We start from the raw sequence: 17,182 nt of genomic DNA on the forward strand, positions 1-17,182 counted from the left end.
TCATTAAAAAATACAGAATCCTAGAAAAGTCATTTCGTCTGGAAAATCTTTCTTCCTGAAATATGAATATATCACTGTATTACAGTAAACATGATTAAGGGAAGGTAATCCTAAAAGTTGAGCAGTTGGTTCTAAGGTTTAAGGGTTAAGAATAGAATAGATACCACGTTCAAAGCTCATTCTATGCACATAGTAGATATACAATATATGCTAGTAAGCATTTTTTTTGTAAACTCTGAAAAAAAGGATCTTGATGATGAATAAAAAGACAACTGATTGCTAAAATTGATCAGTGGATACAATTAGATAGGAAACCAATGTAATATATTTAATCTGTATGGGACTTTGAACCAAATATTACATGATTCCAAAATGTGGCAAAAGGAACTGAGTGAGAGAACTTTTCAAAGAGAAGAGAAGGTATTATACAGGCAATTACAAGTCTGAATATGGAAAAATGGAGAACTTAAAAGGCTAGAATAAAAGCATCACTGGGATTTCTAAAGTATATCATAAGGCTACGGCATGCCACCCTGAACGTGTCCAATCTTTTTAGATATGAAAGCTAAGCAGGATTGAGCCTGGTTAGTACTTGGATGGAAGACCACCTAGGAATACCGGCTGCTGTAGGTATAAAAAATAATAAATAATTAAAAAAAAAAAAAAAAAGGTATATCATAAGGGGTTCCAAAGCCTGTGATTGTGTCCCAGAATCACAGGGGATATGAGGTATGACAGAATTATAAGAAACCTCTCTTTTTGGGAAAGGCAGATGAGAGCCAGAATATGGAAAAACACTGCAGAAAATACTTACCTAGTAGCAATACCAGCAAAGAGTTTGAGCAGAAAAATAGTATCCTATCAGTTTCTCACATAAATAGGTAATTCTAGATTATTTATTCTAAAAAGAATTTGAGCAAACATTAAAAAAAAAAAAACCTGGGAGGAATCTTTAATGTATAATTTGAACACATTAATTAAGAAGAAAGATAAGTGAAGAAAATAGGTAAGAGTACTAAAAAATACTATCCAGGTTAATCACAGGAAACTATGGGATAAAACAAAAGTATATTCACAGATGACTGAATCACCAATCCACTTTCAATAGGCAATGTCTATGCCTTTGTTATTAAGTTAAAAAAATATAATTATTGGTATACTGAAAAATCAGTATTAACTTATCAAATATAACTTTGGAGTAACCATATTATATCTGATAGGAACTGTGTCAGTAAGAGAAGCAAAATTATCATATAGAGAAAGTGAAGTTTTCATCTTGATTTATCTGAACAGTGGCTATTGTAAGCCCATAATGCACAAAGAATCTATACTATGCTTACTGGGATGAGAGCAGCAAAATGAATAATTCAAATTTATTCAAATGCTAAAAAGAATGGTTAACATTTTTCAGTGACAATCTATACTAAGCAAACATGAAACTTAGTGGTCATGTGAAATTATTTATGCTGATAATATTTATTTCGGTTTGACTTCCTATATGGTATCCAACATAATTGGTATGATAAATACCCTAATAACATAAGAAACTAGTTTCCTATCAAAAACAGGGGTTTTCATTTTGAAATCTATTGGTGTTATGTTAGTGGCATTTGTTACAAAGAGCCTGATTTGAAGAAAAAATTATAGACTTAAAATGGTTAAGATAAAAACATGGTGCATCTCTAGCATAAATATATGGACTTTAAAAAGTTGTAATACTTCTCAGGCTAGTCAAACGCTCATCAATTTGACTAAATTAACAAGCTAAAGAAAGAGAATGTCCTTACTAATGAGGTTTGTTGACATGGGCACACAGAAAAAGACTGTGGAGACAGACATAATTAATATAATCACTCTATAACAAGAGAAAAGGAGCTCTGATGAAAATAATCAAACTTCCTCCTCTTTTGTGAAACATCTAGCATGTAGGTTTGGACATGGTCCACATTCTGAATGAACAGACCAATTTCCATTTTTTTAAGGTTAATTAATGGCTAATGAAATTGAGTTTGAGATTAATCTAAATAAAACCAGGGTCTCTGTTTCTATCACCTATGAAACCAAGTAATTTTGGATAAGCTTAGCCCCAATAATAATATGTAGACAATGACTGTTCCCAAATGGGGTGATAGAAAGACTCTATAACCAAAGGTAATACAAGAGATGCAATCACCCTAACGTGGTATGTTCTCCTATTCGAAATATTTTGTTCCTGAAAATGAGTTGTTTATCCACCAAGAAACTGGCATTTTCAGAGGCTGAAGAAAGAATGTGCCAGGGTTACACTCATATTGCCATAGACAGACAGACAGAAAATATTCATTACTGACAATAATTTAATTACTGTAGAACTAAAGGTGTGAGTACATTTAACAGAACTATTCTTCAAGGATCAATACAGATCTAAAAACTGATTAAAACACTCATTATAAAACTTACTGAAATGATCAGGTGATCCCAGAGTTGAAAATACACAAGTCAAGAACTGAAGTCGAACTTGAACTTCGGCACTATGACTGTACCTGTATTTAAAAAGCCATCAAAGTAATTCATTGAAAGATCATATTGCTTAATTATTTTTAAAGATTTACTGGCTTGAATCTTAAATTATTCCAAAGAAGTAAAATTCCATTTTCATAACTCATGATTAAATATTTTAATTATATCACTTTGATTACACAAAAAAAGGTCATAAAGCCAAATATGTTTGAGACTTATGTTTGAGACAAATTATAAAAACTTGTAAACTATTAGAAAACATACTTTCAAATCAGATGACAAGAAAATATCTAAGAACTCAACAGTAGAACAAAACGTCATTTTAAAATTATGCAATATGCACATATATTACAAAAGAAAACTACATCTTTATCTAGAAATTGTACATTTCATTATCACTGTCCCCCTCCAGTGATATAACCATATTCCTTAAACGAGAAATACTAATAAAATAATTCCACAAACCTAGATCATAGAGAATTCAGCTGACACACAACTGGCATTTTTGAATGTCGTTTTGAATCTAATTAATTAAATTTCATATGTACAAAATTCAATGGTTAAAGTAGGAATTGCTTTGAAAGCTTGTTATGTAGGTGATTTTACATGGTTCTGTGGGAATTTGTTTTGCAGCCATTTGCAAAGAAACGGCATTTTAAAAAGTAAGTGCTGGTCTACAGGAAGAAGTGTAGCTGTATCTTAAACTCTATAGACTAGGGCCAGACTGGCTAGTGAAAATGTCAGAAGAGTTTGGTACTGATTTAGATGGAAGTCACTGAAGGGTGTTAGAGGGTGAGGAGGCTAATATCAGGTTTCCATTTTAAGATCTCTTTAAGCAACCCTGGGAACTGCATATTAAACTGTGTGATACCACAACATTCTAGTCTTATAAGCACCTGAGCAATCAATGAAAGTAAGTCAATCGTGAGTTCTTATCTCTATGTTACAAATCAAAAAGCTGGTTGTAGATGAAATTCCCAAATCTCTTTGCCAACAAAAGGCAACAGCAAGACTGAGCTCTGATCTATATTGCTGCTTTCAAAGACTCAAAGAGCCTCTTAATGTAATTTCCGATAATCTTCAAGTAGGCACAAATTTTTGAAAGCTTACCCAAACTAGCTGGCTTCAAAAATTACACTAAATTCACTGCTGAAGTTTAAAGTTACACTTTTCTAAAAGATTGAGTTTGCTGGCTATACCTTTATTGCTCTTTACTGTCTCATATTAATGTTGGCATAAACAAACAAACAAACTTTTGCTTCATTTCTGTTGCAATGCCCTTTGTGAAGATGAAAGTACATTTAGCAAAGAGGTTGGGGTAGAGCAGCAACAAATACAGTAAATACAGTAACTCATAGACTAGAATGCTATCCTGATAAAAATTCAAAAATGGCTATTAATAGCTTCTTGTCCTTTTACTAAAAGAACAGATTTTGTAGCAGAGGCCTTGGGGTACAGGTTCAAGTGCAAGTTCTATCTATCAGTTGTGCAACTTCAAGTAAGTTACTGTACTTCTCTCATCCTGAGTCTGGGGGGCATTGGTCACAGACATCAAAGGGAAAAAAGTCTTATCCTTTACAAAGTGCCTTTATTTCCTGAATACTTTCTTCCCTTATACTTGCATCTCAGAGTAAGGTACTGATAACCCTAGAAGGTTGGATCCAGTCCCTTTATCATCCTTTCTTCAGTTTCCACAGTAGAACCATTGGCTCCACACTTGAAAGGACTCTGTCTGTTCCATCAAGATCCCACTGGCTGCTGAAATGATCAGCCAGAAAATTTTTTGAGATGCAAAACAAAGATGATAACAATAGTGACAAGTGTTTATGGGTTTGTCCATGGCTTGACATTATAGAAAATATGGGACAAAAATAATCTCCCCACAGGCATAAAACTTCAGTGACAAACTAATGCCTTAAAAAATTCATTCTCTTTATATCCTCAATACTGACACAGATAGAATTTTCTTTAGAGGCCACTGGATCCAAGAAACATGTTCATTTAGAAAATAATGTATTCTCCTTCATGCCACAGAATCTTTTTGTCCTAAGTGAAAATCTTAGAACTTTCCTACTATAATGCCCACTGAAGAAATGGAAAGTAATTTGTCACAAACTCATGAAGTCAGTATGCTTTATCAGAAAGTAGCAAATGTGCAACTGTGTTTTACAGCCTGAGGAACACAGGCATTATAACAAAACAGTCCAGATATCTCTCTGTTCTAAGGTTTATTTTATAAATAATTTACTAAGTGTCAGATGCAACTTAATAAACTGTTTAATTCTTATAAAAATTCACAGGGTAAACAACTGGAATTTCTGAAGTGAGGTAAACAACTGAAGTAAGGTAAAAACAACAGATTCATAATCTAAATCCAGGTCTGTATGATTCTTAAGCTCTTGTGCTTTCCAAAAATATCATACTGCTTTTCTAATAAGAATAAGAAATTAACAATCACAGGGCATATTGAGGCGAGATGACTGATCCAGAGGTTAGTTAAAAGGACTACAACAGTGTGGGAATGTCAACTGGGGAAAAGACATGGGACAGTGGTGGTTGCCAGGGGCTGGAGAGAACCAGAGATTGACAACAGTACAATGGAGAACGCAAGAATATGAATTACAGAAAACAAGACTGTTCTGTTTATAAAATGTGTTTATAAAATATGTTTATAGAAACTCTGGCTCCACTGTTTATAAAATGTGTGACCTTGGGCAAGTTATATATCTCATTGCATAAGTGTTCTCATTTTTAAAATGAGACTGCCCACCTCAATTGAGTTGTTGTGTATCTTAAGTTAAAACTTAATACTTAAATGGTATCTGGTACATAGGTATCAATGAACACTGGCTATTTTTATCATCATGATTATCATTATTCATGTCTGGAAACAAAAGAATACAAAAGGGATCCAAGTCTCCAAGTTTTAGTTGACTGAAAGGATGGTGGTACTCTAAAGGATATAGTAAAATCTGGAGAAAAACTGATTTGTGAGAGAAAATATTAGTGAATTCATTTTTGTAGGTGAATAAGTCTATGACTCTTCCGAACACTTCTCCAGTCTATTTTCTATTCACGTGGAAGTTTTCCATATGAATACATTCTCAATAAAAACTGCACTACTTCTCTTACTCACTGACATGCTGATACTGATGCTACGCTGCGACTTGGCCATTAGTCCCCACCAAATGACTCAAAGCAGAAACCTTATAAATTTTACATGTTTACTTCTGACCAGGCATCTCCCTAGAAGAAGGCTTTACACACAGCTATGCCACTGACCAATTTCTACCAATTCTTATCCAAAGTCACTTCAATATATCAAGAGGTTTTTAATGCTGAAGTATTAACCAGTTATACTGTCATGGTTTTTAAACTTTCCACACATGTCCTAAATTTTTTAATAATATCCAGTTATAATAATAAAGAAAAATGTTTTAAATTAACTATGTTAAATATATTTCTTTGGAAGTAGATATTTTAAAAATTTCGAATCAATGCCCTCATACATTAAAACAAGAATACTGATGATTTCCAGGAAAAAATTTACTTTTGATTCCTGAAAACAATGACTTTGAACAGGACTCAACAGTGAAGGTTAACCAACATCCAAGTTATATAACCTACATTTCCCCCCAAGATGAAGAATTACTTTTTAAAACACCCTTATAAAATTCTTCAACTTAAAAAAATATCCTTTCTCTTAAAATTTTTACAACTAAAATTTTCTTTAATTTACTATATAAAAAAAGAAGCAGAAACACTGGGAACTTATACAATCAACACAAACATAACTAATATAATTAATGGATGCTTACAGTGCATGTTTTTGTCTTCCTTCTCTTACAGCTTGAATATAGTACACCAAATTATCAAAAAAAAGCTTCATCATGTTCAGTTCTTTCTCTGCCCACCTAGACCAATTGAAAGAATAAAGAATTTTAAAGGCACAGGATAAGAAAATAAATCTATTCTAGGATGCAATATATATATATATATCTGTAAAATCTTTAAATCCAAAATCATTCATCAAAACTTATGTTATATATATGTATATGTATGCATGCATGTATGTATGTATGTATGTTTTTCCTCTTTAATTCCCCGTCCCCACTTCCACCCCTGACCTATGGATGTTACCATTTCCTCTTAAGAACTAGATCTCTGAAGGTGGGGCGTTTCCTCCCACACACTTGCTGTGTGCACCCAGGGCCTGGCACCCACAGCTCCCCAAGGGGGCCTGGCTCCACCTGGAGTGCGAGCCCAGGACCTTCTGCGTGTAAAGCAGACATGCTAACCGCTACGCTATGAAGCCACGCCCTCTATTTATATTTGAATTGTGAAAAGATATGAAGAATTGCACCTTAACTTTTTTGAATTTGAAGTATCGTTATCATTTTTAATTTTAAAATACTCAATCTCTATGGAGGGAATAAAATGCCTGGCAGAGTGCTAATTATAAATAACATGAATTAATATAGAAAATAGTATGATACAGTCCATATTAAGAATGAACTATGTGCCTTGGTCATTATTTAACAGAGTGCCTGGTACATGGAATACATAAAATATAAACTTACTGAATCAGTTTGTTTTTTTTTACCGTCAATACGTAATTTGCTTATTTTTTTAACAGTTTTTTAAAATCAAATAAATATTCAGGTATTAAGCTCCAAAATAACATAGAAATACTAGAATTAAAAAATAGTGATAAATTAAATCAGAGATCCTAGAGTCCATAACTTCCACAATTAACAATCTATTTCACACAATACTTAACTAGCCATATATCTGCTAAAATGTATAGATGAAGTATTAAAAGTTGAAAATTTCTAATGTAATTTACATCATGTTTTGGCTATAGCCCTGTTTTCAAAATAAGTTACTCTCACCATGCCAATCACTTAATGAAGATCAAGTGATAGAAAGAAAATGAATTAAAGCCACTTCTAATATACTTGCTGCATGTCTTTGGGCAAGTAACCTGACCTCTTGAAGTCTGTCTCCTGATTACCTAAAGATTTACTAAGAGGATCAGGGATGACAATTTCCAATTTTAAAATATGGGTCTCTTAAGAGTTTAAGACAGGGGTCGCAACATTCTGGCCACGGACTGGTAGAGACCAGTATGGGTCCGTGGCTTGTTAGGAACTGGGCCGCACAGCAGGAAGTGAGCAGCAGGCTAGTGTCTGTATTTGCAGCTGTTCCCCAGTGCTACTAGCCTCACTGCCTCAGCTCCACCTCAGATCATCAGGCATTAGATTCTCATAGGAGTACTGTCCCTGGTGCCAAAAAGGTTGGGGACTGCTGGTTTAAGAGATGATGTATTGACTGCTAGTACACCTAACAGATTCTTGTTATTATTGATGCCAACTAACCATAGGAACTCAGGGTTCTTTTAAGTGATCAGCTTGATGAGATTTAGGATACCAGCCTCATGTTGGAAACCCTGAGAAGTGTCATTAACTAAGCTTACTTAAATTTAAGGAACAAGCTAAAGGGCTTCAACTCAATATACTTAGGTTCAAGTGCTTGGTAAGTAACTGAATATTCAGTCTGCCACTTATAGTAGAATGTTACCTTTTGTTACTCTTTAACATGAAGCCTCCTCAAATGGCTACAATATGTCACCAATTAATTCAGCCAATTAAACACTATGTGAAGTGTAAATAGGATTCATACTATTATTCCTGTACTTAAAGGATGCTAACGTTTTCCTCCATCCCTTTGTTTAGCATTCTCAAGGACCTTCCTTGCATTCACAAATAGTCATTTTGTAGTATTAACTGAAAATAAACTTTCTAAGATGTTTTAAAAAGAATAGAAGTTCAGCTTAAATCGATTCCCTTTAAAAGAGCAATAAGCAAGGCCTATAACTCTAAAGAACTTCATACTATTTATAACTATAGCATCCACTTCTAAGGATTTTGTAAAATGGCATTCACTTTGAAAGCAAGAAAGTGCTCTTACCATCTAATTTTAGATTTAAAAAATAAGGTAAAAAGCCATCCCACTTCACCTCACATGAATCCTTCAACAGGTCTAAAAGTACTATCTATCCCTGAAAGAATTTTTTTACCATAATTAATCATAAGCTCTCTATAAAGGTAAAGGAGTAAAGGTAGAGTGGTGTCAAGATTATCCCTAACATGATGTAATGTCTAGAACAAACTCCCAGTAACGGAAAAATGAAAAGCATCCTAGAGTGTTTATTGTAGTGTGGCTCTTTTTCAGGAGTCCTTAGCTATAACCAGATATACTAAAAATTTTCACTCTAAAATTATAACATTAATGGCTTACAGTATTTTCCTCAAACTACAAAGATTAAAAAAGTCAGATTTTCCCACTGATGAGGTTACACTTTCCATGGGGCTAAATGGAAGAGACATCATTCTAAGAAATCTAAAAAAACATTTGAACTACATGAAACTCAAATTTTCCTAGTACAGAGTAAAAGTTAGTTATTCAAAACCTCTTTGATAACTACAATTTTTTAAAAAATCTTTAAAATGAATACTTTCATTTACTTACATTGTAATCCAATGTGTGTCATAACTGCTCCCAAACTGCTGAAAAGTACCAAATAGTTTTGGAAGAAGCCGAAGTGAAATTACTACTGATCTGAAACAGCAAAAACATATTTACAGAATAAAATAATTTTTACTATCAATAATTTTAGCTTTTTACAGAAATTCAGCTATTTAAAATCTTAAATGAAAATAACATATTTAATAAACAACATATATCTCTTATATAAACATTAAAATATTTCCTAAAATATATACTTATTTTATACACTGGGGCAAGAAATCAAGTTTTAAATTTTCAATCCAGGACTTCTGAAGTAAAAAACTCTCTAAATAACTGAGTAAAAACAAGTGAAGAGCATTTAAAGGTAATCACTTTCATGAAAATTATGTACATTAACTATGTACATATAAGAAATGTACATATTCTTTAAAAAATTATAGGTGCTCCTAAGAATTTAATCAAAGAAAATAGGAAGCAGTAGCTTAAGTAAGTTATCTAGAGCAGGCTTTCTCAAAGGTTAAGGAGCACCTGCTTCACCTGAGAAAATTTTGTTAAAATGCAATTCAGTAGGTCTCAGGTAAGTTAAAAAATTTTGCATTTCGAACAAGATCACCCGTGACAGACTGCTGGTCTGTGGACCACATTCTGAGCAGCAATAATGTAGAGAATATTTTTTCAAACCATAAAAATTATCAATTTATCCCCAATTCTTACTCAATATGATCTGTATCCAAGTTGAGAATCCCTGCATTGGGAACGATGTTAATAATAAAAGCACACCATATACCTCAAGTATGAAGAAGCAAAAACGGGATAGGAAATCACTTCAACTAAAGTAAAGTAGATCCAAGTATGCCTATCTTCTGAAAGGAAGAGGAGTAAAGGGAAGATGCTGACATACAAATCTCAGAAGTCTTAGCAGGCAAGGAAGTTGGCTGTATGAGCCTTGAAAGAAGGACTTACTCTAACAAGATACCAGATTTCTTTTTTTAAAGCTCAGGAGCCAATACAGCTTCTTGAATTTTTAAAAAGAGCAAAGCTGGCACCTTAACCACCAGTATGGTATACAAGCCAGACCCCAACAAATGCCTACTCTTTGAGAGGGTACCAGGGATATCAGAATTCCCAAATATGCCTACTTTTTTGAATGGGAGGAATACACTGGTGAATACTGAGTAGCAGAAATTAAAGAAAAAATAAAACTTCCTGTTTCTGAATGAAATCCAAAGTACTTCAATTGAACTACATAGCCCTGTGTGATATGTCTCTGCTGCTCGATTCTAACAATTTCCTTCCAATCTTCCTCTTTGCTATCCTTTCAACACACACAAGCCTCTGCTATGGCCTCACTTTATTCATGTTTCCTCAACTGTCAAAAGAAAGGATGACCATGACAACTCTACATTAAATAACACTCTTTCAATGCCCCAGGATCTTTCTTATTCCTCTTGATTCCTTCCAGATTTATTTTTCTTCATTCATCATCACCTAAAGAATATTCCTTTAATGTGTCTACCATTAAAGTGTGCTCAATGAGAGCAAAATCATATTTAAAATCCCTGAATATGGTGCACACTGAATATATACTTGCTTAAATAACGAACCAGCAAAAAACTTAAAGGCAAAAGTTTCAAAGGAGGAGGAAAAACTGTGTAAAATACTTAACAGTCATGAAGAACAAGGACAGAAAAAAAATACTACCAGATGACAGAAGAAATGACATGTTAGAGGATCAAAACCACACTGGTATGCATTAGGAGTATTTAATGAAGTAATTTTAAACAGTTAAGTGCCTGATACCCAGTAAGTGCAATATAAATATTCTTTACTTTAAAATATTAACATTTTAAAGTATATTTTAAAATATTAAAATTCAAAATATTTTGTAGCAAGTTGCACAGTAATGGTGTTTGGGATAAGACTATGGAGGATCAAGGAGAATTATATTCTTTACCTAAAATCCCTGGTCAAAACTTCAGAAACATTAGTGGAGTTTTCCCTAAAAGTTAAGACATAAAGTATCTATAGTCGGTCAATAACAATAAAAAGCATATTGGACGGGTTCCTAGTAAGAGTCTCAATTCAATTCTTGGGAGACTACAGAATTTCAGGGGTGCCTCAGCACGGGATGTGAATCGGCCCTTTAGTAAACATTAACACGAAAAGGGCTGATTACAACCCAACTCCTACACTGCTACTCACTGGACAGCAGTCTTATCTTAGTCATCCTTGGTACAAACAGCAAGCTGAAAAGTAATGGACTTTTCATTGTGGGAGCTACTATCTGCCTCTAAATTTATGACAACATTCTGCAAAACAGTCTACCCTGTGTTTCTGTAAGTTTAAACTTCTTGCATTGCCAAAATGGTATTATGTGCCCTATAAAACAATCTGCCTAAGAATAAATGTGCACGAGGCACATGTTGCATGTAAGATTATGATGGCGTTTTTAAAAATGTGTTTATAGTGGTTCCATATAAATGGTAGAATATGGGTGGGTGACTTATGGAAGACTATAATTTTAGATCTCTATGCTTTCTGAGAAGTAATGAGCTGATATTATTGTTCAAAAAAAGCTAAGTTCATTTTATAAAATGTATTGGAATATGACCATAGAAAAACAAAAACAAACAAAAAAAATCTTGACAGGTCTATAAACCTGGGCAAATGAGGAACTAGAAAGAAAATGAAAAGGTTAGCTAGAATTGAGAAAATCAAAAGAAACATAAAACCCTCGTAAATATTATAAAAAATTAACATCATTAAGGAGTAGACCTCTGTGTTCTTTGTCAAGTATCATGAAATGGTAAAGGACTGCGGGTTGCACTGTCCCATTTGTTTATTTCAACATAAGGAAGAGCTTTCCTATTAATATTAGCACACTTGTGCTAAGGAGTAGACCTCTGTGTTCTTTGTCAAGTATCATGAAATGGTAAAGGACTGCGGGTTGCACTGTCCCATTTGTTTATTTCAACATAAGGAAGAGCTTTCCTATTAATATTAGCACACTTGTGCAACTTTCCTTTTTTACTCTGATGTTAAACTCAGGAGGATGGGTTTGGAGAAAGAAATCTTGTTTAGAATAAGATTTCTCAAACTCCGATGTCACTACTGACATTCTGAGCCAGATTATGTCATAGAGGACTGTCCTCTGTATTATGGGATGTTTAGTAGCATCCCTGGCCAGTAATAACACTTCCAATCCCACTCATTAACGTAACAATTAAAAGTATCTCCAGATGTTGACAATGCCTGGGGTGGGTATCACCCAATCGACAACCACTATTTTATCAGGAAACCCAGACTAATGATGTTTAAAATATGTTCAAAACTAATTTTTTCCGATTTGCGGTGGTTACTTCAGTAAATTCAGCTGGAATACACTGGATATAGTGCATATTTCATAGGCTGAAAAAATATCACTATGCTGTAAGTACTGTCACATATGACTTCCTTTTATACTAAGACTGGCATGAAATAGCAACCTTAAGGAGTAAAGTTTGAAGGCAAAATTAACTTCAACATAATAATATGTCTACTATCTATTCAATAAATCATTTAGTAACTGATTAGGATATAGGGATTGCCTCAAGCAGATGAAAAATGTTAATCTTTAAGTAATTAATGGGGGTGAACATATTCAAACTTAATAAAAAATCCAGATTGACAATTTTCATATTATACACAGATTTTCCCTTCCTACTGTCCCTTCTAAGTTTACTTAGAAATATATGCTCCTGGTGGAAAACCTGGAAAACAGAAGAACCTAAAGAAGAAAAAAATAACTCAAGCATACCAGAAATAACCATTTTACAGTTTCAGATATTGCTTGTAATCTTTTTAACAGATGGGCCTGTGAGTATATACCTATAACATTATGTATACTTTGAAAATAGGTCTCTAAAAGGCTACATATTTCACCTTTCACATTTTCTTTTTATTGAAGTATAACAGACATGAAAAACATATTTAAATCTAAGTGACAGTTCAAAATATTAGGTGAACATACCTGTGCAACCAGCACTCACATCAAGAAACGAATCATTACCAGCATACCAGAAGCCTTCATTGTGCCCCTTTTCCAGTCAGTTACAACCCATTAACAGAATAATAGTAACCATTACCCTGACTACTAAATATGTTTTCTTGTTTCTAAACATCATAAAATTGGAGTAACATAGATAGATCTGGCTTTTTTCACTCAACATTATATTTGTGAGATTCAGCTACACTATTCTGTGCAGGTGTAGTCCATCATTGTCATTGCTATACATTATTTCCTTCCTACTCTTTTTTTTGGCATTAGGGTAGCTACTAAAAGAATATTTAGTTATTTTAAATAGTGCTGCTATGAACATTCTTGAATATGTTTTCTGGTAACCATCTCAATATTTCTCTGGGGCCCACATTTAGCAGGGGAATTGCTGGATAACAAGGTATGCAGATGCACATATGAGGAATATTAATTGATTCAACCACTTTAAAAAACTGGTGGTTTCACACTTTTAAAAGAATTAACATTTAAAAATTAACTGCTATAATACCTATATAAATGATGAAATACTATCCAGCTATTAAAAGCATTCCTTTTAAACAATATATGCTAAATGAGGCAACTGATCTATTAACAGAGGTCTATTATGATTTCCCATACCTGCAATAACTAGCAATTTTCCTATTGTGATTGTTCAAATTACAGCCCTTTAAAGACCAAAAGTAGAAAATATTGCACATATTTTTTCTAATTCAATTTGGTAAAAAATATATATATTGAAGCACTTAAATATTCAGTAAAATCAGACATTTAAATCAGGCCTTGGCAGAAGCAAGCTGAAAACATTCTATTGATATAAATAACATTCAATTAATCACTGAATTCACTATGCTATGAATGAAACAATTTCAGAGCAGTATAAGACAAGGAAAACCTAAAATTGTACAATGGAACAAAAGTTAAAAAATCAAGAAACTTGTGGCAATCGTTTAAGCCCCGATAAGTAGACTCTAAATATATGGCAAAAAAAACAAACTAGAGAAAAATCACTAACCTAATTCTTTATACACTACAGAAGACACAAATGATCCATCCAGATGAAAGAACAGGAAATTATTAAAGTGTCTATATCTCAGCTTAACTTATCTTATTTAGCTTCCTTTACATATAAAATATGACACAGTTCAAGAACACTGAATTGTAATTTGAACACAGAGTAATGACAACTCTGTTTCCAGAATCAAGAAGAGAATATTATTATTCCTTTGTTTCTGTCGGAGGGGATCTAACCAAGAGTACCAAAAAGTGCTGGAAAAAAAACAAGCTTAAGTGATGAAATATAAACCCTGTGAGGGAAGTTTTTAAACTGAATTATGAAAACCACAATTACTAAAAAATTGGTTGATAATAGTAAATAAAATGCTATGAATTCAGCACACCTAGTTAATAATACACAAAATGAACTTTGACTATATAAAAAATTTTTAAATTCCTATTTACCTGTTGTTTCCTAAATTTTCAAGGCAACCTTCAATGAATCTCATTCGAATCTGTCTATCCGTAAACCAACATACTAAGGAACAGAGAAGTTTCTCTGCTTCATTTATTAATCCTTCAGAAAGATTAACCTACAAAAAATACATAAAGTTACTGTTTATCCTGATTGCATTTTGCTATAATTTTGTAGTCTTTTGGCTCTATTAAATTTACTTACCGCATCATCATCTTGGACTATATCCCACAATAAAGTGTTTCCTTTCTTGCAAACATTATCCAAATTAATATCTGTCACAGCATTACTGTTGTATTGATGTTTATGAACTGCAGGTCCTGAGGAGGGGAAAATATAACACACTATGGAGGAACACAGCTGGCTAAAATTGAGAAGTAAATTACGGCATTCATAAAGTGAACAAATCAAAAGTATAACAATACATTTCTTCTCAGATCACAAAATAAAATTACAAGATTAGCATAAGAGCTGCTTTATGAATGGCAAAGAATGGTACTGTTTAAAGTTTGGTAAGACTAAAGTGAAAAAGTTTTCAGTCTCTTCACTATTTCTAATTAAGAATAATTATTTAGTGTTTTTCACATGTCAAGAGAACTTTACATAAATACTTGAAACTCAAATTAAGCATAAAGAAAAATTTATGTAAAATTACTCTATAGCCATGGGATGTTCCTCAAAATGACCTTCTGAATAGCATCTAACATTCCTACATTCTAAAAAGCATTTTAATTGGAGATGATTTACTCAAAACATCCAATTAAATTAAAAGATTTTATTATGACAATTCAGACCTTCTAAGTACAAAGCTAAATAAATTCTCCCTAGTTCTCTCATATTAAGAAAATGTTTCTTTCTGTTCTCTTTTAACAGCTTTACCATAAAATTCCCTTATTGGATTATACGCATACATTGATTTCCATCACCCCAATACAATTTCAGAACACTTTCATCACCTGAAAACATTACCTCATACCTAATTGCAATTAATCCTTGGATTCCATTTCCCAGTTCTAGTCTGTTGTTCCATCCCCACACATTAACATTTTCTAGAAATTTCATGTTAAATGGAATCACTCTATAGTCTTATGCCTAACTTTATTCACATAGCAAGATGTGAGAGGCTCATCTATTGTGATGCATGTGTCAGTAGCGTGTTCTTTTTATTACAGAATGATAGTCCATATGTGAAAATATTCCATTTTGTTTATACATTTACCAGTTAATGGACATTTGGACAGTTTTCAGTTTGGGGCTAACATGAATAATGTTGCCATAAACATCAATGTACAAGTCTTTGTATGGACATATCCTTTCTTTTCTCTTGAGTAAACACACTTAGTGTAGGAATTACTGGGTCATAAAGCAAATGTATGTTGAAGAAACTGCCAACTCTTTTCCAACATGTTTGTGCCATTTTACATTCCCACCAAATAGTATATGAGGGTACTAATTCCTACTCCTCTACATCCTCCCCATCACAACTGTATGATCATTCTTTTTAACTTTAGTCATTCTAACAGGTGTGCAATAAAATCTCACTGTGGTTTTGTCGGTAATTTCCTAATAACTAATGATGCTGAACTTCCTATTAGCCATTTATGTACTTTCTCTGGTGAAAAATCATTTCTCATTTTTTAATTGTTTCACTACTGAGTTGTAAAAGTTCTTGAATATTCTGGATATAAGACTAGAAATATAACTGCAAATATTTCTCCTAGTCTGCGGCATGACTTTTTACTTTTGGTTTGTGTTCATTTTAAAATTAATTTTATTAAAACATAAATACATAAGATATAGAACATTTCTATCACCCCACAAAAAGCTTCCTTGTGACCTTTACAATCAACATCTACCATTAACCTTCAGGTAATCACTGAGTAGATTTCAACAACTATAAATTACTTTCGAATATGCTATAACTGCATATAAATTATATATAGTATGTACTCTTCTTTCTAGCTTCATTTGCTTATAATTTTTTTTTTTTGTTATTAATCCATGGTGTTGCTTTGTATCAGTTCATTCCTTTTTATTGATGAGTAGCATTCCACTACATGAATATATCGCAATCTGTATATCTACCAGTTAATTCCTTCAGTTGAGACTCTCATGAATAAAGCAGGTATGAACATTCATGTACACATCTTTTTGTGGGCATGTTTTCCCTTCTCTTGGATAAATAACCAGAACAGGAACTGCTGGGTCACATGGTAGGTACACGTTAACTTTATAAGAAACCATATTCTAAACCTGCTATACTATTTTATATTCTTTGACAACAATGTATGGGAGTTCTAAAGCTCTACATCCTTAGTATCATTCATTATCATCAGGCCTTAATTTCACCCATTCCAGTAGCTGGGTAATAGTATGGCATTCAGGTTTTAATTTGCATTTTCCAGAAGACTAGAGAAATACTGAACACATCTTCATGTATTATTTACCATTTCTGTATCTTCAAACCTTATGCCCATTTCTAAACTGAATTACCTTACTGCGTTGGAAGAGTTCTTTAGAGTATTAAATATACAGTAATACAAAGAAGATTTGGACAGCATTAATATTTACTAATTTCACACAATTTCTAACTTCATCTAATAAAATATATGCACAATACTGTATAAAAGGAAAATGGGATAATAGAA

At 32.9% G+C, this 17,182-nt stretch overlaps 1 protein-coding gene across 3 annotated transcripts in view; it reads right to left on the bottom strand.

The window, feature by feature from the left end:
- The window catches only part of USP34 (ubiquitin specific peptidase 34), a 208,219-nt gene that overhangs the window by 95,504 nt on the left and 95,533 nt on the right, over window positions 1-17,182 (bottom strand). For all 3 annotated transcript variants that reach the window (XM_016129610.2, XM_016129612.2, XM_016129611.2), the window contains 5 exons: window positions 14,739-14,854; window positions 14,525-14,652; window positions 9,031-9,120; window positions 6,318-6,413; window positions 2,440-2,522 (listed from right to left, as the gene is read on the bottom strand). In XM_016129610.2, coding sequence (XP_015985096.2) covers window positions 2,440-2,522; window positions 6,318-6,413; window positions 9,031-9,120; window positions 14,525-14,652; window positions 14,739-14,854 — 513 coding nt within the window. The remainder of the gene's footprint in view (window positions 1-2,439; window positions 2,523-6,317; window positions 6,414-9,030; window positions 9,121-14,524; window positions 14,653-14,738; window positions 14,855-17,182) is intronic.

Source organism: Rousettus aegyptiacus, unplaced genomic scaffold (assembly GCF_014176215.1).
Source record: "Rousettus aegyptiacus isolate mRouAeg1 unplaced genomic scaffold, mRouAeg1.p scaffold_m13_p_7, whole genome shotgun sequence".
NCBI classification, from domain to species: domain Eukaryota; kingdom Metazoa; phylum Chordata; class Mammalia; order Chiroptera; family Pteropodidae; genus Rousettus; species Rousettus aegyptiacus.